The sequence below is a fragment of the Ranitomeya variabilis genome, chromosome 2 (genome assembly GCF_051348905.1).
Source record: "Ranitomeya variabilis isolate aRanVar5 chromosome 2, aRanVar5.hap1, whole genome shotgun sequence".
Lineage (NCBI taxonomy): Eukaryota > Metazoa > Chordata > Amphibia > Anura > Dendrobatidae > Ranitomeya > Ranitomeya variabilis.
The window spans coordinates 1,079,579,012-1,079,606,226 of NC_135233.1; the positions used below are offsets into that span (position 1 = coordinate 1,079,579,012).

A 27,215-nucleotide genomic window follows, 5' to 3' on the forward strand; every position below is an offset into this window, starting at 1 on the left:
TGGTGTAGTATATAAAGGATCTGTCAGCTCACCTGTGTGGTGTAGTATATAGAAGATCTATCAGCTCTCCTGTGTTTTGAAGTAGTATATAGAGGATCTGTCAGCTCTCCTGTGTGGTGTAGTGTATGTAGGATCTGTCAGCTCTCCTGTGTGGTGTAGTATTTAGAAGATCTGTCAGCTATCCTGTGTGGTGTAGTATTTAGAAGATCTGTCAGCTCTCCTGTGTGGTGTAGTTTATAAAGGATCTGTTAGCTCTCCTATGTGGTGTAGTATAGAGATCATCTGCCAGCACTCCTGTGTGGTGCAGTATATAGAGGATCTGTCAGCTCTCCTGTGTGGTGCAGTGTATAGAGGATCTGTCAGCTCTCCTGTGTTTTGAAGTAGTATATAGAGGATCTGACAGCTCTCCTGTGTGGTGTAGTATGTGTAGGATCTGTCTGTCAGCTCTCCTGTGTTTTGAAGTAGTATATAGGGGATCTGTCAGCTCTCCTGTGTGGTGTAGTATATAGAGGATCTGTCAGCTCTCCTGCATGGTGTAGTATATAGAGGATCTGTCAGCTCTCCTGCATGGTGTAGTATATAGAAGATCTGCCAGCTCTCCTGTGTTTTGAAGTAGTATATAGAGGATCTGTCAGATCTCCTGTGTGGTGTAGTATATGTAGGATCTGTCAGCTCTCCTGTGTTTTGAAGTAGTATATAGGGGATCTGTCAGCTCTACTGTGTGGTGTAGTATATAGACGATCTGTCAGCTCACCTGCGTGGTGTAGTATATAGAAGATCTATCAGCTCTCCTGTGTTTTGAAGTAGTATATAGAGGATCTGTCAGCTCTCCTGTGTGGTGTAGTGTATGTAGGATCTGTCAGCTCTCCTGTGTGGTGTAGTATATAGAGGATCAGTCAGCTCTCCTGTGTGGTGCAGTGTATAGAGGATCTGTCAGCTCTCCTGTGTGGTGTATTATATAGAGTATATGTCAGCTCTCCTGAGTGGTGCAGTATATAGAAGATCTGTCAGCTCTCCTGTGTGGTGCAGTATATAGAGGATCTGTCAGCTCACCAGCATGGTGTAGTATATAGAAGATCTGTCAGCTCTCCAGTGTTTTGAAGTAGTATATAGAGGATCTGTCAGCTCTCCTTTGTGGTGTTGTATATGTAGGATCTGTCAGCTCTCCTGTGTTTTGAAGTAGTATATAGAGGATCTGTCAGCTCTCCTGTGTGGTGTAGTATGTGTAGGATCTGTCAACTCCCTTGTGTTTTGAAGTAGTAGAGGATCTGTCTCTTGTCCTGTATATTTTAATATATTGTGGATCTGTCAGATATTCTCTACTACAACATACTGGAGATCGTTCTGTTCACCATGCAAGAAAGCTGACAGATCTGCTGACAAATATCAAAAGCTTCTTGATAAAGTTACTTGAATTTTCTTAAAAAAAGAATATTAGATGATCTTTGGCAAAAAAAATTGTCTTTCTCTCCTAACTATTGTACCTTGACTGCTTCAAGGTAATAGGATGCATTTTACATTGGTCATTGCCTTAGGTGGTTTTTAACTTGGAGGAGTCTGATATAAACTAAGATTTTCTTTTTACCTTAGGAATGAAATACCCCCTAAATGTGATGTCTTTAGTAGTTGCATGTGGAAGATTATGAGGTATAATATCCCCAAACCGCTGAATCTCGTGAATGACGGCGTCAGTATATGGCATTTGTCTCCGATGATCCATTTGAGGTTGAGCCGATCCAATAACTCGCTCAATTTCATCATGAACCTTCTCTGCCAAGACAGTATAACATACCATTTATTATTCATGTCAACATGGTAAAGATCACCAAACAAATCTAATCGACAAAGTGATGGTTAGTATACAGTTGTGCTCAAAAGTTTACATACCCTGGCAGAATTTTTACTTTCTTGGCCTTTTTTAGAGAATATGAATGATAACACCAAAACTTTTTTCTCCACTCATGGTTAGTGGTTGGGTGAAGCCATTTATTGTCAAACTACTGTATTTTCTCTTTTTACATTATAATGACAACCAAAAACAATCAAAGTTCATATACCCTTGATATTTTGGCCTGGTAACATGCACAGAAGTTGACACAAATGGTTTTGAATGGCTACTAAAGGTAACATCCTCACCTATGACCTATTTGTTTGTAATCAGTGTGTGCATAAAAGCTGAGTGAGTTTCTGGTATCCAGACAGACTCTTACATCTTACATCCAGCCACTGATGTTTCTGGTTTGTGAGTGATGGGGAAAGCAAAAGAATTGTCAACGGTTCTATGGGAAAAGATAGTTGAACTGTATAAAATGGGAAAGGGATACAAAAAGATATCCAAGGAATTGATAATATCAGTCAGCAGCATTCAATCTGTGATAAACAAATGGAAAATCAGGTGCTCTGTAAAAACAAAACCATGGTCAGGTAGACCAACAAAAAATTCATTCACAACTGCCAGGAAAATTGTTCGGGATGCAAAGAAAAACCCATAAATAATATGAGCTGAAATACTGGACTCTCTGAAAACTATCGTTGTGGCTGATTAAAGATGAATAATAAGGAGGCACTTGAAGAAAAATTGGTTGCATGGTCGAGTCGCCAGAAAAAAAGCCATCACTGCGCAAATGCCACAAAGTATCTAGCCTACAATACGCAAAACAGCTAAAGACAAGCCTCAAAACATGTGTAACAAGGTAATTTGGAGTGGTGAGACCAAAATTGAATGTTTTGGCCACAACCATAAACTTTATATTTGGAGAGATTGCAACAAGGCTATGTTGAAAGGAACACCATTCCTACTGTAAAGCACGGAGGTAGATCACTGATGTTTCGGAGATGTGTGAGCTACAAAGGCACAGGAAACTTGGTCAACCTTGAAGGAAAGATGAATACAGCATGTTATCAGCAAATACAGCCTGGAAGCTGCACATAGGATGTACTTGGACGTTCCAACATGAAAATGATCCAAAACACAAGGCCAAGTTGACTTGTCATTGGCTACACTAGAACAAAGTGAATGTTCTGGAGTGGCCGTCTCAGTCTCTTGACCTCAGTATCACTGAGCTACTCTGGGGAGATCTCAAGTGCGCAGTTTATTCTGGACAGCCTACGAATTTACAGGAACTGGAAGCTTTTTACCAAGAAGAGTGGGCAGCTTTTCCATCTGAGAAAATAAAGAACCTCATCCACAACTACCTAAAAAGACTTCAAGCTGTCATTGATGTTAGCGTGGGCAATACACGGTATTAAGAAATGGGGTATGTGAACTTTTGATCAGGGTCATTTGGATGTTTTGGGTTGTCATTATAACGCTCGCGCCCAGACTGGTTGGTGCGAGCGTGCGGGGGTGTGGCCTCACTGGACCACTGACCAGACTACCCTAGAAGGGGCATGACTAAATAGTATCCAAGGTGTTCGCTGGAGCCTCTGATGGTGAGGTCAGACTTGTGCGGCAGGTAGCTACCAGGTACCACTCCAGGGTGGTGTCTGGCTGTGGCTGCTGATCCCACTGGGGGACAGAACACAGGCAGGCATGGCTGTGACACTGGCAGGCAGACGGGTACAGCAGAGACAATGGTGGGCAGACAGGCATGGCGGAGACACAGGCAGGCAGGCACAGCTGGCACTCTGGCAGACAGGCAGGTACACTGGCAGAGAGGTGGACAGGGCAGGTACTCTGGCAGGACAGGAAGGAACCGGTTTACAGGCAGGTGTATGGAAACAGATAAGAACCTGTTCAGACTGTTGGGCATATGGGAACAGGTAGGGACCTGTTCGGACTGGTGAATATAAGTAAACAGGTATGGACCAGTTCGGCAATTTGCAGAAGGAGGTAGAGCAAGACCACAAGAGCAGATGCAAAGCAGAACCACAGGCGGAGTTAAGAGCAGAGACATAGGAGAAGGTGGAGCTAAGAGCAGAGAAGAGAAGGCGAAGCCAAGCACAGAACAGCTGGAGGCAGAGTCAAGAGCCAGAAGGCGCGGAATCACAGGCTGTGGCGCCCAGAACAGAGAAGCACAGAACCACAGGTGGTGGTGAACAGAGAGGCGCAGATGGCGAGCAGAGCAGAGAGGCACAGAGCCACAGGTAGTGGTGAGCAGAGCAGAGAAATGCAGAGCCAATGGTTGTGGCAAGCAGAGCAAAGAGGTGCAGAGCCACTGGTTGTGGTGAGCAAAGAGAGAACACAGAGGTACACACAGCAGAATGGGAATAGCAAACAAACCGAGAAACAACGGGAATGGACATAGACCAGAGTACAGACAGGAACAGACACACAAACTGGACACAGATATAGGCCTGTGTATTGCAGCCCTCAGAGATAAAGACAAAACATGACCTTGCAGCTCAGTAGCAAATACTAACTGAGGGAAATAGTTTGCTCAGGCATCCTCCAATGGGTGAGGATGGCTTAAGTATCCGAGGTCTCTAGGCAATTGGCCGGGGACACCATAGGGAGGTGCACACAGTCTCAATAAGAATATGGATTTGCCAGTGCCACCCCCCTATGCACACAGACAGGAAGTGTACACAGAGCAGGCAGCCATGAAGCAGACCGAATGGAGCCTGCAGCAGACAGAACTCACAGCATGGCCCAAGGTGAGTGAGTTGATGTATCAGGCAGGTGGGGGATGGAAGGCCATGCAGTGATGCCGGCAGGGTTGTTACAGTCATTATGATTTAAAAAGTGAAACTACAGTAGTTTGACAATAAATGGCTTCACCCAACCACTAGCCACGAGTGGAGAAATAGTTTTAGTGTTATCATTCATATTCTCTAAAAAAGGCCAAGAAAGCAAAAATTCTGCCAGGGTATGTAAACTTTTGAGCACAACTGTATGAATCACCTACTGCCAGTCAGGTCTATGGACCAACGAGCGCACTGTGCAACTCCATGTGGAAATGCTTCAAGCTGACCGCCATAATAAAGCATTTAGTGCGTGTTGTAATTTAATTTGCAAGGTTTGTCAGTAAAATCTGTCCATCCCGTAGGGCCAATAGACTAAATGAATAATATCACTAGGAAAGTAAAGATTAGCTGGAAAGCATTCCTTGTCTTCTGTAAAAGATGAAGAGGCGGAATCACCAAGCACTGCTCCCAGAAAGTAAAGAAAGGTTAGTAAAGCAGAATAGACAATACATTTATTTAAAATACTGTAATAAAAAAGTTGTTAGATTTTCCCGCTATAGTAGTCACTTTAAGTTAAAAATTAATTTCTTACTTTGAATTTCAGGGTATTTTATCATCAGCAGAAGTCCCCATCTCAGGGTGGTTGACGTGGTCTCCATTCCAGCAGCAAAGAGGTTTCCTACCAGTGCCAATAGGTTTTCATTGTGAAAATACTCGGATTCAGGTTTCCCCTGCACAGCAGAAAAGAACAAAAACCCATTAAATATTGACCATGTTGGTCTTTCAAAATACTAAAGAATATACAAAAGTAACTGATATTTTTTACAAAAACAGCACCAATTATGTCCTTAAGTTGTTTTTGGTGCTGCAGATTAGCCCCTTTTATTTGTATGAAGCGAAGTTGCAATACCAAACAATATCCATCAAAAAGTAGGAAAAGAAAAAAATCCTATGAAATACTGATTTCTGTTTTGTTCTTGGCGGTCTTTCACATAATATATTGACATGTAGAATTATTCAAATAGAATTGCTTCTTTTCCAAAAACACATGTTAAGTTAGGTGTCTCCTAATCACCTGAATTTGGCTGACATAGGCAGTGTTCACATGTTGCTTTATTGCTGTGTTTTTTTCCTGCAGCCATTAAAAAAGCTGCTTTTTTATGCATGTTTGCAGCATTTTTGCTGTGCATTTGGTGCAGATTATATATTTCATTTGTCTATAGTACATGTGTAATAAATTTAGTTTTATTCACCAAAAAAGCAGCAAAAATTCAGCGAACATGCATAAATACAGATTTTTACATCATTTTTGCACTTTCTTATTGCCTTCTAGGATTAAAAAAACATTGTGAGAGAGCTGCAAAAATGCTGAAAGAGTTGACATGTTTCTGTTTTCCAAAAAGCAGCAGTTTTTCAGTTCAGCAAGTAGTAAAAACAATTGTGTGCCTGAGATTTCTGAAATCTCATAGCTTTTACTGGGACTGGTACAAGTAAAACACTTGTTTTTTGTTTGGCTTTTTTGCTAGGTTTGCTAAATACTAAAACTGACCTGCGATTATGAAGACACCAAACATGTCCAGATTCTCTTTTGTCTAAGTGGTGAAAAAAAATCAAAACTTTGCTAAAAAAAATAAATTGCACCTTTTTCCGATACCCGTAGCGTTTCCATTTTTTGGGGATCTTGGGTCAGGTGAGGGCTTATTTTTCCATGCCGAGCTGTCGTTTTTAATGATACCAATTTTGTGCAGATATATGCAGATTTGTGCAGATACGTTCTTTTGATCGCCCGTTATTGCATTTTAATGCGATGTTGATGTGACTAAAAACAGTAAATCTGGCGTTTCTAATTTTTTTCTCGCTACGCCATTTAGCGATCAGGTTAATCTTTTTTTAATTGATAGACCAAGCAATTCTGAACGTGGCTATACCAAATATGTGGATGTTTCATTTTTTTTAATTGTTTTATTTTGAATGGGGCAAAAGGGGGGTGATTTAAACGTTTATTAATTTATTTATTTTTTTTCATATTTTTTCAAACATTTTTTTTTACTTTTGGCATGCTTCAATAGCCCCCAAGGGAGGCTAGAAGCTGGCACAACTGGATTGGCTCTCCTACATAGGAGCGATCATCAGATCGCTCCTATGCAACTGAATTACAAACTTGCTATGAGCTCCGACCACAGGGCTTTTAGCATTTGACAGCAGCATTTAACTAGTTCGCGATTCCACCTGTCGCTTTTGCATGCTCATGTCAGCTGTACAAAATAGCTGACATGTCACGACTTTGATGTAAATACATGTAGAAAAGCCGCGGAGACACCATCACGTGTTTCTCAACGCAAGCAATGAATAGCCAGGTCTTTCACCGGGAAGGAACAACCACGGGAAGAGCAGCATCCAATAAAGGAAAACCACCCATGCCAAAACATGGTATCCATCCACAGACAGCTGTTTCGGGGTATTTGCCCCTCATCAGTGTGGAGCAGGAAACTGGCTATTAGGAGCAGTGCCTAGTGAAAAGACTATAAACATAAAGAGGAATGACCTCAGGGAGATCAAAACATCCAACACCACGGAGACACCATCACGTGTTTCTCAACGCAGTGATCCAGTGTCTCCGCGGCTTTTCTACATGTATTTGCATATTTCCCTTAAGGGATGGGGGCAGTGTTCTGGATCACTGCGTTGAGAAACACGTGGTGTCTCCGCGGTGTTGGATGTTTTGATCTCCCCGAGGTCATTCATCTTTATGTTTATAGTCTTTTCACTAGCACTGCTCCTAATAGCCAGTTTCCTATTCCACACTGATGGGGCAAATACCCCGAAACAGTTGTCTGTGGATGGATACCATGTTTTGGCATAGGTGGTTTTCCTTTATTGGATGCTGCTCTTCCCGTGGTTGTTCCTTCCCGGTGAAAGACCTGGCTGTTCATTGCTTGCGTTGAGAAACACGTGGTGGTGTCTCCGCGGCTTTTCTACATGTATTTGCATATTTCCCTTAAGGGATGGGGGCAGTGTTCTGGATCACTGCGTTGGGAAACACGTGATGGTGTCTCCGCGGTGTTGGATGTTTTGATCTCCCCGAGGTCATTCATCTTTATGTTTACGACTTTGATGTAGGCTCAGCGCCGAAGCCCACATCAAAGGGGGAGACACGACATGTGCCGTACTAGTACGGCGCATGTCGTGAAGGGGTTAATGTATTGATTACTAATAGTAATTATGAATGAAGTTTATGGGGTTTATCTGCAGGTTAATAGCTTTATGAAGCTGAAAGTGCAGCTATTGAGAAAAATAGAAATTTACGACTGAAAACTTTCAAGGACTGGCTACAGTCACCGCTCACAGCTTTGTAAGTGGCAGCTGTAAGCACACCCCCAGCTTTTATACTGACAGGGAGATCTCCTTAGATGCACTGCAGAGCCAGCTGTAAATCAGATTGTTGGAGGTGTGAACAGCCATTCATTATGTTTTGGACATTGACTGTAGTCAGACTTTGCACGCTTCTATGACTGACAGCTGGTTTATCCCTGGAGGAATAAACTTAATTTTGGTGTAGTACATGCACTCTCAGCTCGGCGGCAAAATCCACTACACCGTTAATAGGAATCAGCAATTTAGCCAGTTGCGGTCACCATTTTGTTAAACTTTTGATGATTGTCTTTTATTAAGATTTCGCCAAACAAAAAAAATAATATCTCACTACAAATCTGTCCGTTGCCTCTGGAGCCCGGGCCCGATGTATAGCTCCCAGGACCTCTGTATTACAGAGTCGTGTGCGGGTATCTTCACTATAGTAAAGTAAAAATTGCTAATGATTATTATCATGTCTATCGTACCTCTTGTTGCTTGGCCAGGAAGGCATCAATGAGGTTCCTCTGGTCATTTACATCCAGTTCTTTCTTCTGTTTCATAAATTTTGCTCTTAGGAAATTCTGAAATTGTCTCATATTCTCAAAAACTTTCCTGTGAGGTCCAGGAAGCAAATCCATCAATGTCGGGAAACTGTCATACAGCTAAACAAATGTAAAAGTAATAATTAACACTATCAAAAGTGTACACACATGGTCAAAATTGTTGGTACCCCTCATTTGATGACAGAAAAACCCACAATGGTCACAGAAATAACTTGAATCTGACAAAAGTAATAATAAATTAAAAATCTATGAAAGTGAACAAATAAAAGTCAGACATTGCTTTTCAACCATGCTTCAACAGAATTTATAAAAAAATAAAACTCATGGAATAGGCCTGGACAGAAATGATGGCACCCATAACTTAATATTTTGTTGCACAACCTTTTGAAGCAATCACTGCAATCAAATGATTCATGTAACTATCAATGAGACTTCTGCACCTCTCGACAGGTATTTTGGCCACTCCTCAAGAGCAAATTGCTCCAGTTGTCTCATGTGTGAAGGTTGCCCTTACCAGACCGCATGTTTTAGCTCTTTCCAAAGATGCTCAATAGGATTTAGGTCAGGGCTCATACACGGTCACTTCAGAATAGTCCAATGTTTTCCTCTTAGCCATTCTTGGGTGTTTTTAGCTGTGTGTTTTGGGCCATTATCCTGTTGCAAGACCTATGACCTTCGACTGAGACCAACCTTTCTGACACTGGGCAGCACATTTCTAGAATCCCTGAATAGTCTTGAGATTTCATTGTACCCTGCACACATTCTAGACTCCCTGTGCCAGATGCAGCAAAGCAGCTCCAGACCATTACAGAGCCTCCTCCGTGTTTCACAGTAGGGACAGTGTTCTTTTCTTAATAAGCTTCATTTCTGTCTGTGAACTGTTATGACCTGGTGGTTAGGAGCACCTGGAATGACCTGATGGTTAAACTAGACAACAGGACAAGCTCTGGGGAGTGGGATCTCTGCTGACCGCAAACTCTAATCCTATCACACACACACTAGAAATAGCCGTGGAGCGTACCTAACTATCCCTAGACGCCTCTTCACAGCCTAAGAGCTAACTACCCCTAAAGATAGAAAATAAAGCCTTTCCTTGCCTCAGAAAAAATCCCCAAAGGAAAAGGCAGCCCCCCACAAATATTGACTGTGAGTTAAGAGGAAAGTCACAAACACAGGAATGAAACAGGTTTTCAGCAAAGGAGGCCAGACTTACTAAATAGACAGAGGATAGGAAAGGGATCTATGTGGTCAGCACAAAAACTACAAAAAGCCACGCAGAGTGTGCAAAAAGACCCCCGCACCGACTCACGGTGCGGAGGTGCCACTCTGCACCCCAGAGCTTCCAGCTAGCAAGGAAATATCATGTTAGCAAGCTGGACTAGAACTTAGCAAGTACTAATAAATATATTCAGAACACAATGAACAACAAATGAACTAGCAGGGACTTAGCTTCTGCTGGAGTAGACAGGTCATCAGAAAGATCCGAGAGAGATCTGAACCAGTACCGATACATTGACAGCTGGCATGAAGTAACAATCTGAGTGGAGTTAAATAGAAAAGCCAGCCTAGCCGCAAACAAGGGCAGCTGAGGAAGCGACCTCAGAACCAGCAGTTCCACTCCCAGCCACCAGAGGGAGTCCACGGACAGAACTCGCCGAAGTACCATTCATGACCACAGGAGGGAGTTCGAGAACGGAATTCACAACAGTACCCCCCCCTTGAGGAGGGGTCACCGAACCCTCAACAGGGCCCCAGGCTGATCAGGACGGGCCAAATGAAATGCATGAACCAAATCGGCAGCATGGACATCGGAGGCAACAACCCAGGAATTATCCTCCTGACCATAGCCCTTCCATTTGACCAGGTACTGAAGTTTCCGTCTCGAAACACGAGAATCTAAAATCTTCTCCACCACATACTCCAACTCCCCCTCGACCAACACCGGAGCAGGAGGGTCAACGGAGGGAACCATAGGCGCCACATATCTCCGCAACAACGACCTATGGAAAAAATTATGGATGGCAAAAGAAGCTGGAAGGGCCAAACGAAACGACACAGGATTGAGAATTTCAGAAATCTTATAAGGACCAATGAAACAAGGTTTAAACTTAGGAGAAGAAACCTTCATAGGGACATAACGAGACGACAACCAAACCAAATCCCCAACATGAAGTCGGGGACCAACACGGCGACGGCGGTTGGCGAAACGTTGAGCCTCCTCCTGGGACAATGTCAAATTGTCCACTACATGAGTCCAAATTTGCTGCAACCTGTCCACCACAGAATCCACACCAGGACAGTCCGAAGGCTCAACCTGCCCTGAAGAAAAACGAGGATGAAAACCAGAATTACAAAAAAAAGGCGAAACCAAAGTAGCCGAACTGGCCCGATTATTTAGGGCGAACTCAGCCAATGGCAAGAAGGTCACCCAATCATCCTGATCAGCAGAAACAAAGCATCTCAGATAGGTCTCCAAAGTCTGATTAGTTCGTTCGGTTTGGCCATTTGTCTGAGGATGGAAAGCCGAAGAAAAAGACAAATCAATGCCCATCTTAGCACAAAAGGACCGCCAAAACCTTGAAACAAACTGGGAACCTCTGTCCGACACGATGTTCTCCGGAATGCCATGCAAACGAACCACATGCTGGAAAAATAATGGAACCAAATCAGAGGAGGAAGGTAATTTAGGCAAGGGTACCAAATGGACCTTCTTAGAGAAGCGATCACAAACCACCCAGATGACCGACATCCTTTGAGAGACAGGGAGATCTGAAATAAAATCCATGGAAACATGCGTCCAATGCCTTTTCGGGACTGGCATGGGCAAAAGTAACCCACTGGCACGAGAACAGCAGGGCTTGGCCCGAGCACAAGTCCCACAGGACTGCACAAAAGAACGCACATCCCGTGACAAGGAAGGCCACCAAAAGGACCTAGCCACCAAATCTCTGGTACCAAAAATCCCAGGATGACCAGCCAACACCGAACAATGAACCTCAGAGATAACTCTACTAGTCCATCTATCAGGGACAAACAGTTTCTCCGCTGGACAACGGTCAGGTCTATCAGCCTGAAACTCCTGCAGCGCCCGCTGCAAATCAGGTGAGATGGCAGACAGAATTACCCCCTCTTTGAGAATACCAGCCGGCTCAGGAACTCCCGGAGAATCAGGCACAAAACTCCTTGAAAGGGCATCGGCCTTCACATTCTTAGAACCCGGAAGGCATGAAACCACAAAATTGAAACGGGAGAAAAACAGCGACCATCGAGCCTGTCTAGGATTCAACCGCTTGGCAGACTCGAGATAAGTCAGATTCTTGTGATCCGTTAAAACCACCACGCGATGCTTGGCTCTCTCAAGCCAATGTCGCCACTCCTCGAATGCCCACTTCATAGCCAACAACTCCCGATTGCCAACATCATAATTACGCTCAGCAGGCGAAAACTTTCTGGAAAAGAAAGCACATGGCTTCATCACAGAGCCATCAGAACTCCTTTGAGACAAAACAGCCCCTGCTCCAATCTCAGAAGCATCAACCTTGACCTGAAAAGGGAGCGAAACATCTGGCTGACACAACACAGGGGCCGAAGAAAAACGACGTTTCAACTCCTGAAAAGCCTCAACGGCCGCAGAGGACCAATTCACCACATCAGCACCTTTCTTGGTCAAATCAGTCAACGGTTTAACAACACTAGAAAAATTAGCGATGAAGCGACGGTAAAAATTAGCAAAGCCCAGGAATTTCTGAAGGCTCTTCACAGATGTAGGCTGAGTCCAATCAAAAATGGCCTGAACTTTAACAGGATCCATCTCGATAGTAGAAGGGGAAAAATGAAGCCCAAAAAGGAAACCTTCTGAACTCCGAAGAGACATTTAGACCCCTTCACAAACAAAGAATTAGCACGAAGGACCTGGAACACCATTCTGACCTGCTTCACATGAGACTCCCAATCATCCGAAAAAAACAAAATATCATCCAAATATACAATCATGAATCTATCCAAATACTTTCGGAAGATGTCATGCATAAAGGACTGAAACACAGATGGAGCATTAGAAAGCCCGAATGGCATCACCAGGTACTCAAAATGGCCCTCGGGCGTATTAAATGCTGTTTTCCATTCATCGCCCTGTTTAATACGTACAAGATTATACGCCCCTCGAAGATCTATCTTGGTAAACCAACTAGCCCCCTTAATCCGAGCAAACAAATCAGACAGTAGAGGCAAGGGGTACTGAAATTTGACCGTGATTTTATTAAGAAGGCGGTAATCTATACAAGGTCTCAGAGAACCATCCTTCTTGGCCACAAAAAAGAACCCTGCACCCAATGGTGATGACGACGGGCGAATGTGGCCTTTCTCCAAGGACTCCTTTATATAACTCCGCATAGCGACGTGTTCCGGCACAGATAAATTGAAAAGTCGTCCCTTAGGAAATTTACTACCAGGGATCAAATTAATAGCACAATCACAATCCCTATGAGGAGGTAGGGCACTGGATTTGGGCTCATCAAATACATCTCGGTAATCCGACAAAAACTCAGGGACTTCAGAAGGAGTAGAGGAAGAAATTGACAACAATGGAACATCACCATGTACCCCTTGACAACCCCAACTGGACACAGACATTGATTTCCAATCCAATACTGGATTATGGACCTGTAGCCATGGCAAACCCAACACGACCACATCATGCAAATTATGCAACACCAAAAAGCGAATATCTTCCTGATGTGCAGGAGCCATGCACATGATCAACTGAGTCCAATACTGAGGTTTATTCTTGGCCAAAGGCGTAGCATCAATTCCCCTTAATGGAATAGGATACCGCAAGGGCTCCAAGAAAAAAAACCACAGCGCCTGGCAAACTTCAAGTCCATCAAATTCAGGGCAGCGCCTGAATCCACAAATGCCATAACAGGGTAGGACGACAAAGAGCAAATCAGAGTAACGGACAAAAGAAATTTAGGCTGTACAGTACCAATGGTGACAGATCTAGCGAACCGCTTAGTGCGCTTAGGACAATCAGAGATAGCATGAGTGGAGTCACTACAGTTAAAACACAGCCCGTTCTGATGTCTGTGTTCTTGCCGTTCAGCTCTGGTCACAGTCCTATCACATTGCATAGGCTCAGGCCTCTGCTCAGAGGATACCGCCAAATGGTGCACAACTTTGCGCTCACGCAAGCGCCGATCGATCTGAATGGCCAAGGACATTGATTCATTCAGACCAGCAGGCGTGGGGAACCCCACCATAACATCCTTAAGGGCTTCAGAAAGACCCTTTCTGAAAATTGCCACAAGGGCACACTCATTCCATTGAGTAAGCACAGACCACTTTCTAAACTTCTGGCAATATACCTCCGCTTCATCCTGACCCTGACACAAAGCCAGCAAGATTTTCTCTGCCTGATCCACAGAGTTAGGTTCGTCATAAAGCAATCCAAGCACCAGAAAAAACGCATCCACATTAAGCAATGCAGGATCTCCTGGCGCAAGGGAGAATGCCCAGTCTTGAGGGTCGCCACGTAACAAAGAAATAATGATTTTCACTTGCTGAATGGGGTCACCAGAGGAGCGGGGTTTCAAAGCAAGAAACAGTCTACAATTATTTTTGAAATTCAGAAATTTAGATCTATCCCCAGAAAACAAATCAGGAATTGGAATTCTAGGCTCTAACATCGGATTCTGAACTACATAATCTTGAATGCTTTGTACCCTTGCAGTGAGTTGATCAACACAAGAGGACAGACCTTGAATGTCCATATCTACACCTGAGTCCTGAACCACCCAGAGGTTAAGGGGAAAAGAAAGACAAAACACACTGCAGAGGAAAAAAAATGGTCTCAGAACTTCTCTTATCCCTCTATTGAGATGCATTAACACTTTGTGGGCCAGCTGTACTGTTATGACCTGGTGGTTAGGAGCACCTGGAATGACCTGATGGTTAAACTAGACGACAGGACAAGCTCTGGGGAGTGGGATCTCTGCTGACCGCAAACTCTAATCCTATCACACACACTAGAAATAGCCGTGGAGCGTACCTAACTCACCCTAGACGCCTCTTCACAGCCTAAGAGCTAACTACCCCTAAAGATAGAAAATAAAGCCTTTCCTTGCCTCAGAAAAAATCCCCAAAGGAAAAGGCAGCCCCCCACAAATATTGACTGTGAGTTAAGAGGAAAGTCACAAACACAGGAATGAAACAGGTTTTCAGCAAAGGAGGCCAGACTTACTAAATAGACAGAGGATAGGAAAGGGATCTATGTGGTCAGCACAAAAACTACAAAAAGCCACGCAGAGTGTGCAAAAAGACCCCCGCACCGACTCACGGTGCGGAGGTGCCACTCTGCACCCCAGAGCTTCCAGCTAGCAAGGAAATATCATGTTAGCAAGCTGGACTAGAACTTAGCAAGTACTAATAAATATATTCAGAACACAATGAACAACAAATGAACTAGCAGGGACTTAGCTTCTGCTGGAGTAGACAGGTCATCAGAAAGATCCGAGAGAGATCTGAACCAGTACCGATACATTGACAGCTGGCATGAAGTAACAATCTGAGTGGAGTTAAATAGAAAAGCCAGCCTAGCCGCAAACAAGGGCAGCTGAGGAAGCGACCTCAGAACCAGCAGTTCCACTCCCAGCCACCAGAGGGAGTCCACGGACAGAACTCGCCGAAGTACCATTCATGACCACAGGAGGGAGTTCGAGAACGGAATTCACAACAGTACCCCCCCCTTGAGGAGGGGTCACCGAACCCTCAACAGGGCCCCAGGCTGATCAGGACGGGCCAAATGAAATGCATGAACCAAATCGGCAGCATGGACATCGGAGGCAACAACCCAGGAATTATCCTCCTGACCATAGCCCTTCCATTTGACCAGGTACTGAAGTTTCCGTCTCGAAACACGAGAATCTAAAATCTTCTCCACCACATACTCCAACTCCCCCTCGACCAACACCGGAGCAGGAGGGTCAACGGAGGGAACCATAGGCGCCACATATCTCCGCAACAACGACCTATGGAAAAAATTATGGATGGCAAAAGAAGCTGGAAGGGCCAAACGAAACGACACAGGATTGAGAATTTCAGAAATCTTATAAGGACCAATGAAACAAGGTTTAAACTTAGGAGAAGAAACCTTCATAGGGACATAACGAGACGACAACCAAACCAAATCCCCAACATGAAGTCGGGGACCAACACGGCGACGGCGGTTGGCGAAACGTTGAGCCTCCTCCTGGGACAATGTCAAATTGTCCACTACATGAGTCCAAATTTGCTGCAACCTGTCCACCACAGAATCCACACCAGGACAGTCCGAAGGCTCAACCTGCCCTGAAGAAAAACGAGGATGAAAACCAGAATTACAAAAAAAAGGCGAAACCAAAGTAGCCGAACTGGCCCGATTATTTAGGGCGAACTCAGCCAATGGCAAGAAGGTCACCCAATCATCCTGATCAGCAGAAACAAAGCATCTCAGATAGGTCTCCAAAGTCTGATTAGTTCGTTCGGTTTGGCCATTTGTCTGAGGATGGAAAGCCGAAGAAAAAGACAAATCAATGCCCATCTTAGCACAAAAGGACCGCCAAAACCTTGAAACAAACTGGGAACCTCTGTCCGACACGATGTTCTCCGGAATGCCATGTGTCATGATCTCAATGGCAAGAGAACATAGCATAAGCATATATAGGAACTAGCTCTTGGAAGATGGGAACTGAGCTGACCATGAACTAAACCTAACGCACAACTAGCAGTGGCCGGGTAGCATGCCTACGTTGATTCTAGATGCCCAGCCCAGCCGGAGGACTAAATAAAGCTAGCAGAGGAAAATATTAGTCCTAGCTCACCTCTAGAGAAATACCCCGAAAGGAGACAGAGGCCCCCCACATGTATTGGCGGTGAGTTGAGATGAAATAACAAACGTAGTATGAAAATAGGTTTAGCAAATTTGAGGTCCACTTACTACATAGCAGAAGACAGAAAGGACACTTTCATGGTCAGCTGAAAACCCTATCAAAAAACACCATCCAGAAATTACTTTAAAACTCTGGCATTAACTCATAACACCAGAGTGGCAATTCCTGTTCACAAGAGCTTTCCAGACACAGTAACGAAACTACAGCTGTGAACTGGAACAAAATGCAAAAACAAACATGGACAAGAGTCCAACTTATCTAGTAGTTGTCTAGGAGCAGGAACAAGCACAGAGAGGCTTCTGATAACATTGTTGACCGGCAAGCAACTAACAGAGCAGCAAGGTTATATAGCGACTCCCACATCTTGATGGGAACAGGTGAACAGAGAAGATGAAGACACCAGTTCAATTCCACCAGTAGCCACCGGGGGAGCCCAGAATCCAAATTCACAACAGTACCCCCCCCTCAAGGAGGGGGCACCGAACCCTCACCAGAACCACCAGGGCGATCAGGATGGGCCCTATGAAAGGCACGAACCAGATCGGAGGCATGAACATCAGATGCATTCACCCAAGAATTATCCTCCTGGCCGTATCCCTTCCACTTGACCAGATACTGGAGTCTCCGTCTGGAAACACAAGAGTCCAAGATTTTCTCCACAACGTACTCCAACTCACGCTCAACCAACACCGGAGCAGGAGGCTCAACGGAAGGCACAACCGGTACCTCATACCTGCGCAATAATGACCGATGAAAAACGTTATGAATAGAAAAGGATGCAGGGAGGTCCAAACGGAAGGAAACAGGGTTAAGAATCTCCAATATCTTATACGGGCCGATAAACCGAGGCTTAAACTTAGGAGAAGAGACCCTCATAGGGACAAAACGAGAAGACAACCACACCAAATCCCCAACAGAAAGCCGAGGACCAACACGACGGTGGCGGTTGGCAAAAAGCTGAGTCTTCTCCTGGGACAACCTCAAATTGTCCACCACCTGCCCCCAGATCTGATGCAATCTCTCCACCACAGCATCCACTCCAGGACAATCCGAAGATTCCACCTGACCAGAGGAAAATCGAGGATGAAACCCCGAATTACAGAAAAACGGGGACACCAAAGTGGCAGAGCTGGCCCGATTATTGAGAGCGAACTCCGCCAAAGGCAAAAAAGCAACCCAATCATCCTGGTCAGCAGACACAAAACACCTCAGATATGTCTCCAGGGTCTGATTAATCCGCTCGGTCTGGCCATTCGTCTGAGGATGGAAAGCGGACGAAAAAGATAAATCTATGCCCATCCTAGCACAGAATGCCCGCCAAAATCTAGACACGAATTGGGTCCCTCTGTCAGAAACGATATTCTCAGGAATACCATGCAAACGAACAACATTTTGAAAAAACAGAGGAACCAACTCGGAAGAAGAAGGTAACTTGGGCAGAGGAACCAAATGGACCATCTTAGAAAAACGGTCACACACCACCCAGATGACAGACATCTTCAGAGAAACAGGCAGATCTGAAATAAAATCCATCGAGATGTGCGTCCAAGGCCTCTTAGGAATAGGCAAGGGCAACAATAATCCACTAGCCCGAGAACAACAAGGCTTGGCCCGAGCACAAACGTCACAAGACTGCACAAAGCCTCGCACATCTCGTGACAGGGAAGGCCACCAGAAGGACCTTGCCACCAAATCCCTGGTACCAAAAATGCCAGGATGACCTGCCAACGCAGAAGAATGAACCTCAGAGATGACTCTACTGGTCCAATCATCAGGAACAAACAGTTTATCAGGTGGGCAACGATCAGGTCTCTCCGCCTGAAACTCCTGCAAGGCCCGCCGCAGGTCTGGAGAAACGGCTGACAATACCACTCCATCCTTAAGGATACCTGTGGGCTCAGAGTTACCAGGCGAGTCAGGCTCAAAACTCCTAGAAAGGGCATCCGCCTTAACATTCTTAGAACCCGGTAGGTATGACACCACAAAATTAAACCGAGAGAAAAATAATGACCAGCGCGCCTGTCTAGGATTCAGGTGCCTGGCGGTCTCAAGATAAATCAAATTTTTGTGGTCAGTCAATACCACCACCTGATGTCTGGCCCCCTCAAGCCAATGGCGCCACTCCTCAAAAGCCCACTTCATGGCCAAAAGCTCCCGATTCCCAACATCATAATTCCGCTCAGCGGGCGAAAATTTACGGGAAAAGAAGGCACAAGGCCTCATCACGGAGCAGTCAGAACTTTTCTGCGACAACACTGCCCCAGCTCCGATCTCAGAAGCGTCGACCTCAACCTGAAAAGGTAGAGCAACATCAGGCTGACGCAACACAGGGGCAGAGGAAAAACGGCGCTTAAGCTCCCGAAAGGCCTCCACAGCATCAGGGGACCAATCAGCAACATCAGCACCCTTCTTAGTCAAATCGGTCAATGGCTTAGCAATATCCGAAAAACCAGCAATAAATCGACGATAAAAGTTAGCAAAGCCCAAAAATTTCTGAAGACTCTTAAGAGAAGAGGGCTGCGTCCAATCACAAATAGCTTGAACCTTGACAGGATCCATTTCAATGGAAGAGGGGGAAAAAATATATCCCAAAAAGGAAATCCTCTGTACCCCAAAAACACACTTAGAACCCTTCACACACAAAGAATTAGACCGCAAAACCTGAAAAACCCTCCTGACTTGCTGGACATGAGAGTCCCAGTCATCCGAAAAAATCAGAATATCATCCAGATACACAATCATAAATTTATCCAAATAATCGCGAAAAATATCATGCATAAAGGACTGGAAAACTGACGGAGCATTAGAAAGACCAAAAGGCATCACTAAATACTCAAAGTGGCCCTCGGGCGTATTAAATGCGGTTTTCCACTCATCCCCCTGCCTGATTCGCACCAAATTATACGCCCCACGAAGGTCAATCTTAGAGAACCACTTGGCCCCCTTTATGCGAGCAAACAAATCAGTCAGCAACGGCAATGGGTATTGATATTTAACAGTGATTTTATTCAAAAGCCGATAATCAATACATGGTCTCAAAGAGCCGTCTTTTTTTGACACAAAGAAAAAACCGGCTCCTAAGGGAGATGACGATGGACGAATATGTCCCTTTTCCAAGGACTCCTTTATATATTCTCGCATAGCAGCATGTTCAGGCACAGACAGATTAAATAAACGACCCTTTGGGTATTTACTACCCGGGATTAAATCTATGGCACAATCGCACTCTCGGTGCGGAGGTAACGAACCAAGCTTGGATTCTTCAAAGACGTCACGATAGTCAGACAGGAACTCAGGAATTTCAGAGGGAATGGATGATGAAATGGAAACCACAGGTACATCCCCATGAGCCCCCTTACATCCCCAGCTCAACACAGACATAGCTCTCCAGTCGAGGACTGGGTTGTGAGATTGCAGCCAAGGCAATCCTAGCACCAAATCATCATGTAGATTATACAGCACCAGAAAGCGAATAATCTCCTGGTGATCCGGATTAATACGCATAGTTACTTGTGTCCAGTATTGTGGTTTATTATTAGCCAATGGGGTGGAGTCAATCCCCTTCAGAGGAATAGGAGTCTCCAAAGGCTCTAAATCATACCCACAGCGTTTGGCAAAGGACCAATCCATAAGACTCAAAGCGGCGCCAGAGTCGACATAGGCGTCCGTGGTAATAGATGACAAAGAGCAAATCAGGGTCACAGATAGAATAAATTTAGACGGTAAGGTGCAAATGGAAACAGATTTACCAAGCTTTTTAGTGCGCTTAGAGCATGCTGATATAACATGAGTAGAATCACCACAATAGAAACACAACCCATTTTTCCGTCTAAAATTCTGCCGCTCGCTTCGGGACAGAATTCTATCACACTGCATACTCTCTGGCGACTTCTCAGTGGACACCGCCAGATGGTGCACTGGTTTGCGCTCCCGCAAACGCCTATCGATCTGAATAGCCATTGTCATGGACTCATTCAGACCCGCAGGCACAGGGAACCCCACCATAACATCCTTAATGGCATCAGAGAGACCCTCTCTGAAAGTCGCCGCCAGGGCGCACTCATTCCACTGAGTAAGCACAGACCATTTACGGAATCTTTGGCAGTAAATTTCCGCTTCATCTTGCCCCTGAGATAGGGACATCAAAGTTTTTTCTGCCTGAAGCTCCAAATGAGGTTCGTCATAAAGCAACCCCAAGGCCAGAAAAAACGCATCCACATTGAGCAACGCAGGATCTCCTGGTGTCAATGAAAAAGCCCAGTCTTGAGGGTCGCCCCGGAGCAAGGAAATCACAATCCTGACCTGCTGTGCAGGGTCTCCGGCAGAGCGAGATTTCAGAGACAAAAATAGTTTGCAATTATTTCGAAAATTCTGAAACCCGGATCTATTCCCCGAGAAAAATTCCGGCAAAGGAATTCTCGGCTCAGATACAGGTGCATGACAAACAAAATCTTGCAAATTTTGTACCTTCGTGGCGAGATTATTCAAACCTGCAGTTACACTCTGAAGATCCATTACAAACAGGTGGACACAGAGCCATTCAAGGGTTAAGAGGAGGTAAGAAGCAGCTAGACAGCAATTAAGGGCTAGGCAGCAAAACTCTGAGGGGGAAAAAAAAAAAAAAAATTTCCCTTCAACACTTCTTTTTCTCCTGCTTCAGCCCAAACAATTAACAATTTGCGGGCCGGTCAAACTGTCATGATCTCAATGGCAAGAGAACATAGCATAAGCATATATAGGAACTAGCTCTTGGAAGATGGGAACTGAGCTGACCATGAACTAAACCTAACGCACAACTAGCAGTGGCCGGGTAGCATGCCTACGTTGATTCTAGATGCCCAGCCCAGCCGGAGGACTAAATAAAGCTAGCAGAGGAAAATATTAGTCCTAGCTCACCTCTAGAGAAATACCCCGAAAGGAGACAGAGGCCCCCCACATGTATTGGCGGTGAGTTGAGATGAAATAACAAACGTAGTATGAAAATAGGTTTAGCAAATTTGAGGTCCACTTACTACATAGCAGAAGACAGAAAGGACACTTTCATGGTCAGCTGAAAACCCTATCAAAAAACACCATCCAGAAATTACTTTAAAACTCTGGCATTAACTCATAACACCAGAGTGGCAATTCCTGTTCACAAGAGCTTTCCAGACACAGTAACGAAACTACAGCTGTGAACTGGAACAAAATGCAAAAACAAACATGGACAAGAGTCCAACTTATCTAGTAGTTGTCTAGGAGCAGGAACAAGCACAGAGAGGCTTCTGATAACATTGTTGACCGGCAAGCAACTAACAGAGCAGCAAGGTTATATAGCGACTCCCACATCTTGATGGGAACAGGTGAACAGAGAAGATGAAGACACCAGTTCAATTCCACCAGTAGCCACCGGGGGAGCCCAGAATCCAAATTCACAACAGCCATGCAAACGAACCACATGCTGGAAAAATAATGGAACCAAATCAGAGGAGGAAGGTAATTTAGGCAAGGGTACCAAATGGACCATCTTAGAGAAGCGATCACAAACCACCCAGATGACCGACATCCTTTGAGAGACAGGGAGATCTGAAATAAAATCCATGGAAACATGCGTCCAATGCCTTTTCGGGACTGGCATGGGCAAAAGTAACCCACTGGCACGAGAACAGCAGGGCTTGGCCCGAGCACAAGTCCCACAGGACTGCACAAAAGAACGCACATCCCGTGACAAGGAAGGCCACCAAAAGGACCTAGCCACCAAATCTCTGGTACCAAAAATCCCAGGATGACCAGCCAACACCGAACAATGAACCTCAGAGATAACTCTACTAGTCCATCTATCAGGGACAAACAGTTTCTCCGCTGGACAACGGTCAGGTCTATCAGCCTGAAACTCCTGCAGCGCCCGCTGCAAATCAGGTGAGATGGCAGACAGAATTACCCCCTCTTTGAGAATACCAGCCGGCTCAGGAACTCCCGGAGAATCAGGCACAAAACTCCTTGAAAGGGCATCGGCCTTCACATTCTTAGAACCCGGAAGGCATGAAACCACAAAATTGAAACGGGAGAAAAACAGCGACCATCGAGCCTGTCTAGGATTCAACCGCTTGGCAGACTCGAGATAAGTCAGATTCTTGTGATCCGTTAAAACCACCACGCGATGCTTGGCTCTCTCAAGCCAATGTCGCCACTCCTCGAATGCCCACTTCATAGCCAACAACTCCCGATTGCCAACATCATAATTACGCTCAGCAGGCGAAAACTTTCTGGAAAAGAAAGCACATGGCTTCATCACAGAGCCATCAGAACTCCTTTGAGACAAAACAGCCCCTGCTCCAATCTCAGAAGCATCAACCTTGACCTGAAAAGGGAGCGAAACATCTGGCTGACACAACACAGGGGCCGAAGAAAAACGACGTTTCAACTCCTGAAAAGCCTCAACGGCCGCAGAGGACCAATTCACCACATCAGCACCTTTCTTGGTCAAATCAGTCAACGGTTTAACAACACTAGAAAAATTAGCGATGAAGCGACGGTAAAAATTAGCAAAGCCCAGGAATTTCTGAAGGCTCTTCACAGATGTAGGCTGAGTCCAATCAAAAATGGCCTGAACTTTAACAGGATCCATCTCGATAGTAGAAGGGGAAAAATGAAGCCCAAAAAGGAAACCTTCTGAACTCCGAAGAGACATTTAGACCCCTTCACAAACAAAGAATTAGCACGAAGGACCTGGAACACCATTCTGACCTGCTTCACATGAGACTCCCAATCATCCGAAAAAAACAAAATATCATCCAAATATACAATCATGAATCTATCCAAATACTTTCGGAAGATGTCATGCATAAAGGACTGAAACACAGATGGAGCATTAGAAAGCCCGAATGGCATCACCAGGTACTCAAAATGGCCCTCGGGCGTATTAAATGCTGTTTTCCATTCATCGCCCTGTTTAATACGTACAAGATTATACGCCCCTCGAAGATCTATCTTGGTAAACCAACTAGCCCCCTTAATCCGAGCAAACAAATCAGACAGTAGAGGCAAGGGGTACTGAAATTTGACCGTGATTTTATTAAGAAGGCGGTAATCTATACAAGGTCTCAGAGAACCATCCTTCTTGGCCACAAAAAAGAACCCTGCACCCAATGGTGATGACGACGGGCGAATGTGGCCTTTCTCCAAGGACTCCTTTATATAACTCCGCATAGCGACGTGTTCCGGCACAGATAAATTGAAAAGTCGTCCCTTAGGAAATTTACTACCAGGGATCAAATTAATAGCACAATCACAATCCCTATGAGGAGGTAGGGCACTGGATTTGGGCTCATCAAATACATCTCGGTAATCCGACAAAAACTCAGGGACTTCAGAAGGAGTAGAGGAAGAAATTGACAACAATGGAACATCACCATGTACCCCTTGACAACCCCAACTGGACACAGACATTGATTTCCAATCCAATACTGGATTATGGACCTGTAGCCATGGCAAACCCAACACGACCACATCATGCAAATTATGCAACACCAAAAAGCGAATATCTTCCTGATGTGCAGGAGCCATGCACATGATCAACTGAGTCCAATACTGAGGTTTATTCTTGGCCAAAGGCGTAGCATCAATTCCCCTTAATGGAATAGGATACCGCAAGGGCTCCAAGAAAAAAAACCACAGCGCCTGGCAAACTTCAAGTCCATCAAATTCAGGGCAGCGCCTGAATCCACAAATGCCATAACAGGGTAGGACGACAAAGAGCAAATCAGAGTAACGGACAAAAGAAATTTAGGCTGTACAGTACCAATGGTGACAGATCTAGCGAACCGCTTAGTGCGCTTAGGACAATCAGAGATAGCATGAGTGGAGTCACTACAGTTAAAACACAGCCCGTTCTGATGTCTGTGTTCTTGCCGTTCAGCTCTGGTCACAGTCCTATCACATTGCATAGGCTCAGGCCTCTGCTCAGAGGATACCGCCAAATGGTGCACAACTTTGCGCTCACGCAAGCGCCGATCGATCTGAATGGCCAAGGACATTGATTCATTCAGACCAGCAGGCGTGGGGAACCCCACCATAACATCCTTAAGGGCTTCAGAAAGACCCTTTCTGAAAATTGCCACAAGGGCACACTCATTCCATTGAGTAAGCACAGACCACTTTCTAAACTTCTGGCAATATACCTCCGCTTCATCCTGACCCTGACACAAAGCCAGCAAGATTTTCTCTGCCTGATCCACAGAGTTAGGTTCGTCATAAAGCAATCCAAGCACCAGAAAAAACGCATCCACATTAAGCAATGCAGGATCTCCTGGCGCAAGGGAGAATGCCCAGTCTTGAGGGTCGCCACGTAACAAAGAAATAATGATTTTCACTTGCTGAATGGGGTCACCAGAGGAGCGGGGTTTCAAAGCAAGAAACAGTCTACAATTATTTTTGAAATTCAGAAATTTAGATCTATCCCCAGAAAACAAATCAGGAATTGGAATTCTAGGCTCTAACATCGGATTCTGAACTACATAATCTTGAATGCTTTGTACCCTTGCAGTGAGTTGATCAACACAAGAGGACAGACCTTGAATGTCCATATCTACACCTGAGTCCTGAACCACCCAGAGGTTAAGGGGAAAAGAAAGACAAAACACACTGCAGAGGAAAAAAAATGGTCTCAGAACTTCTCTTATCCCTCTATTGAGATGCATTAACACTTTGTGGGCCAGCTGTACTGTTATGACCTGGTGGTTAGGAGCACCTGGAATGACCTGATGGTTAAACTAGACGACAGGACAAGCTCTGGGGAGTGGGATCTCTGCTGACCGCAAACTCTAATCCTATCACACACACTAGAAATAGCCGTGGAGCGTACCTAACTCACCCTAGACGCCTCTTCACAGCCTAAGAGCTAACTACCCCTAAAGATAGAAAATAAAGCCTTTCCTTGCCTCAGAGAAAATCCCCAAAGGAAAAGGCAGCCCCCCACAAATATTGACTGTGAGTTAAGAGGAAAGTCACAAACACAGGAATGAAACAGGTTTTCAGCAAAGGAGGCCAGACTTACTAAATAGACGGAGGATAGGAAAGGGATCTATGCGGTCAGCACAAAAACTACAAAAAGCCACGCAGAGTGTGCAAAAAGACCCCCGCACCGACTCACGGTGCGGAGGTGCCACTCTGCACCCCAGAGCTTCCAGCTAGCAAGGAAATATCATTTTAGCAAGCTGGTCTAGAACTTAGCAAGTACTAATAAATATATTCAGTACACAATGAACAACAAATGAACTAGCAGGGACTTAGCTTCTGCTGGAGTAGACAGGTCATCAGAAAGATCCGAGAGAGATCTGAACCAGTACCGATACATTGACAGCTGGCATGAAGTGACGATCTGAGTGGAGTTAAATAGAAAAGCCAGCCTAGCCGCAAACGAGGGCAGCTGAGGAAGCGACCTCAGAACCAGCGGTTCCACTCCCAGCCACCAGAGGGAGTCCACGGACAGAACTCGCCGAAGTACCATTCATGACCACAGGAGAGAGTTCGAGAACGGAATTCACAACAGTGAACATAGAGCTGATGTGCCTTGCCAAAAAGTTCAATTTTTCACTCATCTGTCCATAGGACATTCTCCCAGAAGCTTTGTGGCTTGTCAACATGAAGTTTTCCAAATTCCAATCTGGCTTTTTAATGATTTTTATCAACAATGGTGTCCTCCTTGGCTGTCTCCCATGAAGTCCACTTTGGCTCAGACAACAACAGATGGTGTGATCTGACACTGATGTTCCTTGAGCTTGAAGTTCACCTTTAATCTGTTTAGAAGTTTTCTGGGCTCTTTTGTTACCATTCATATTATCTGTCGCTTTGATTTGTCATCAATTTTCCTCCTGCGGCCACGTCCAGGGTTGGCAACAGTCTTATGGATCTTAAATTTCTGAATAATATGTGCAACTGTAGTCACAGGAACATCAAGTTGCTTGGAGATGGTCTTATAACTTTTACCTTTAACATGTTTGTCTATAATTTTCTTTCTAATCTCCTGAGACAACTCTTTCCTTTGCTTCCTGTGGTTCATGTTGAGTGTGATACACACCATGTCACCAAACAGCACAGTGAGGGTCTGTAGCCCTATATACCGGCCACTCACTGATGCCAAGATTGTAGTCATCTGGGATGCTAATTAGTTGACACACATGATTTAACCCTGCTGTTATGTTTGGTCAAAAATGACCGTTTTTTAACTTTGATATTTTTAAAAAAATTCATTATGCGGTTCTGAAACTTGTGGTTACTTCTATTTTCCTAATTTAAGGGGTTCTTTCTAAGGCCGGCGTCTCACAGCATATGAAAATACGGTCGGTTTTTTATGGCCGTAATATGCAAAAATGTTCCCAAAACATTGTTCCGTATTCAATGCGAGGATGCGATTTTTACGGACAAATGTATCCGTGTGTCATCCGTATGGCTTCCATACGGTGATTTTTTTGCGCAGGCTTGCAAAATGGATAAATCATAGATCCATTAGCTAAATTATTTCTAAAAACATATATACAGTCTATATATATGTCAGTGAGACACAAATATACAGTTGTGGCCAAAAGTATTGACACCCCTACAATTCTGTCAGATAATACTCAGTTTCTTCCTGAAAATGATTGCAAACACAAATTCTTAAATATTGTCTTAAATGAAAAAAGACAAAAAGAAGTGTCCTAAAGCCAAATTGGATATAATTCCACACCAAACATAAAAAAGGGGGTGGACAAAAGTATTGGCACTGTTC

At 44.7% G+C, this 27,215-nt stretch overlaps 1 protein-coding gene across 3 annotated transcripts in view; it reads right to left on the reverse strand.

Annotated features, from left to right (window-relative positions):
- LOC143808719 (cytochrome P450 2C14-like) overlaps positions 1-27,215 on the reverse strand; it is a 564,240-nt gene that overhangs the window by 125,657 nt on the left and 411,368 nt on the right. For 2 of the 3 annotated variants that reach the window (XM_077291653.1, XM_077291654.1), the window contains exons 6-8: positions 8,466-8,642; positions 5,219-5,357; positions 1,586-1,770 (exon numbers count right to left, since the gene is read on the reverse strand). The exons of the other annotated variant lie outside the window; for it this stretch is intronic. In XM_077291653.1, the coding sequence (XP_077147768.1) occupies positions 1,586-1,770; positions 5,219-5,357; positions 8,466-8,642 (501 nt within the window). The remainder of the gene's footprint in view (positions 1-1,585; positions 1,771-5,218; positions 5,358-8,465; positions 8,643-27,215) is intronic. 3 annotated transcript variants of the gene reach the window in all.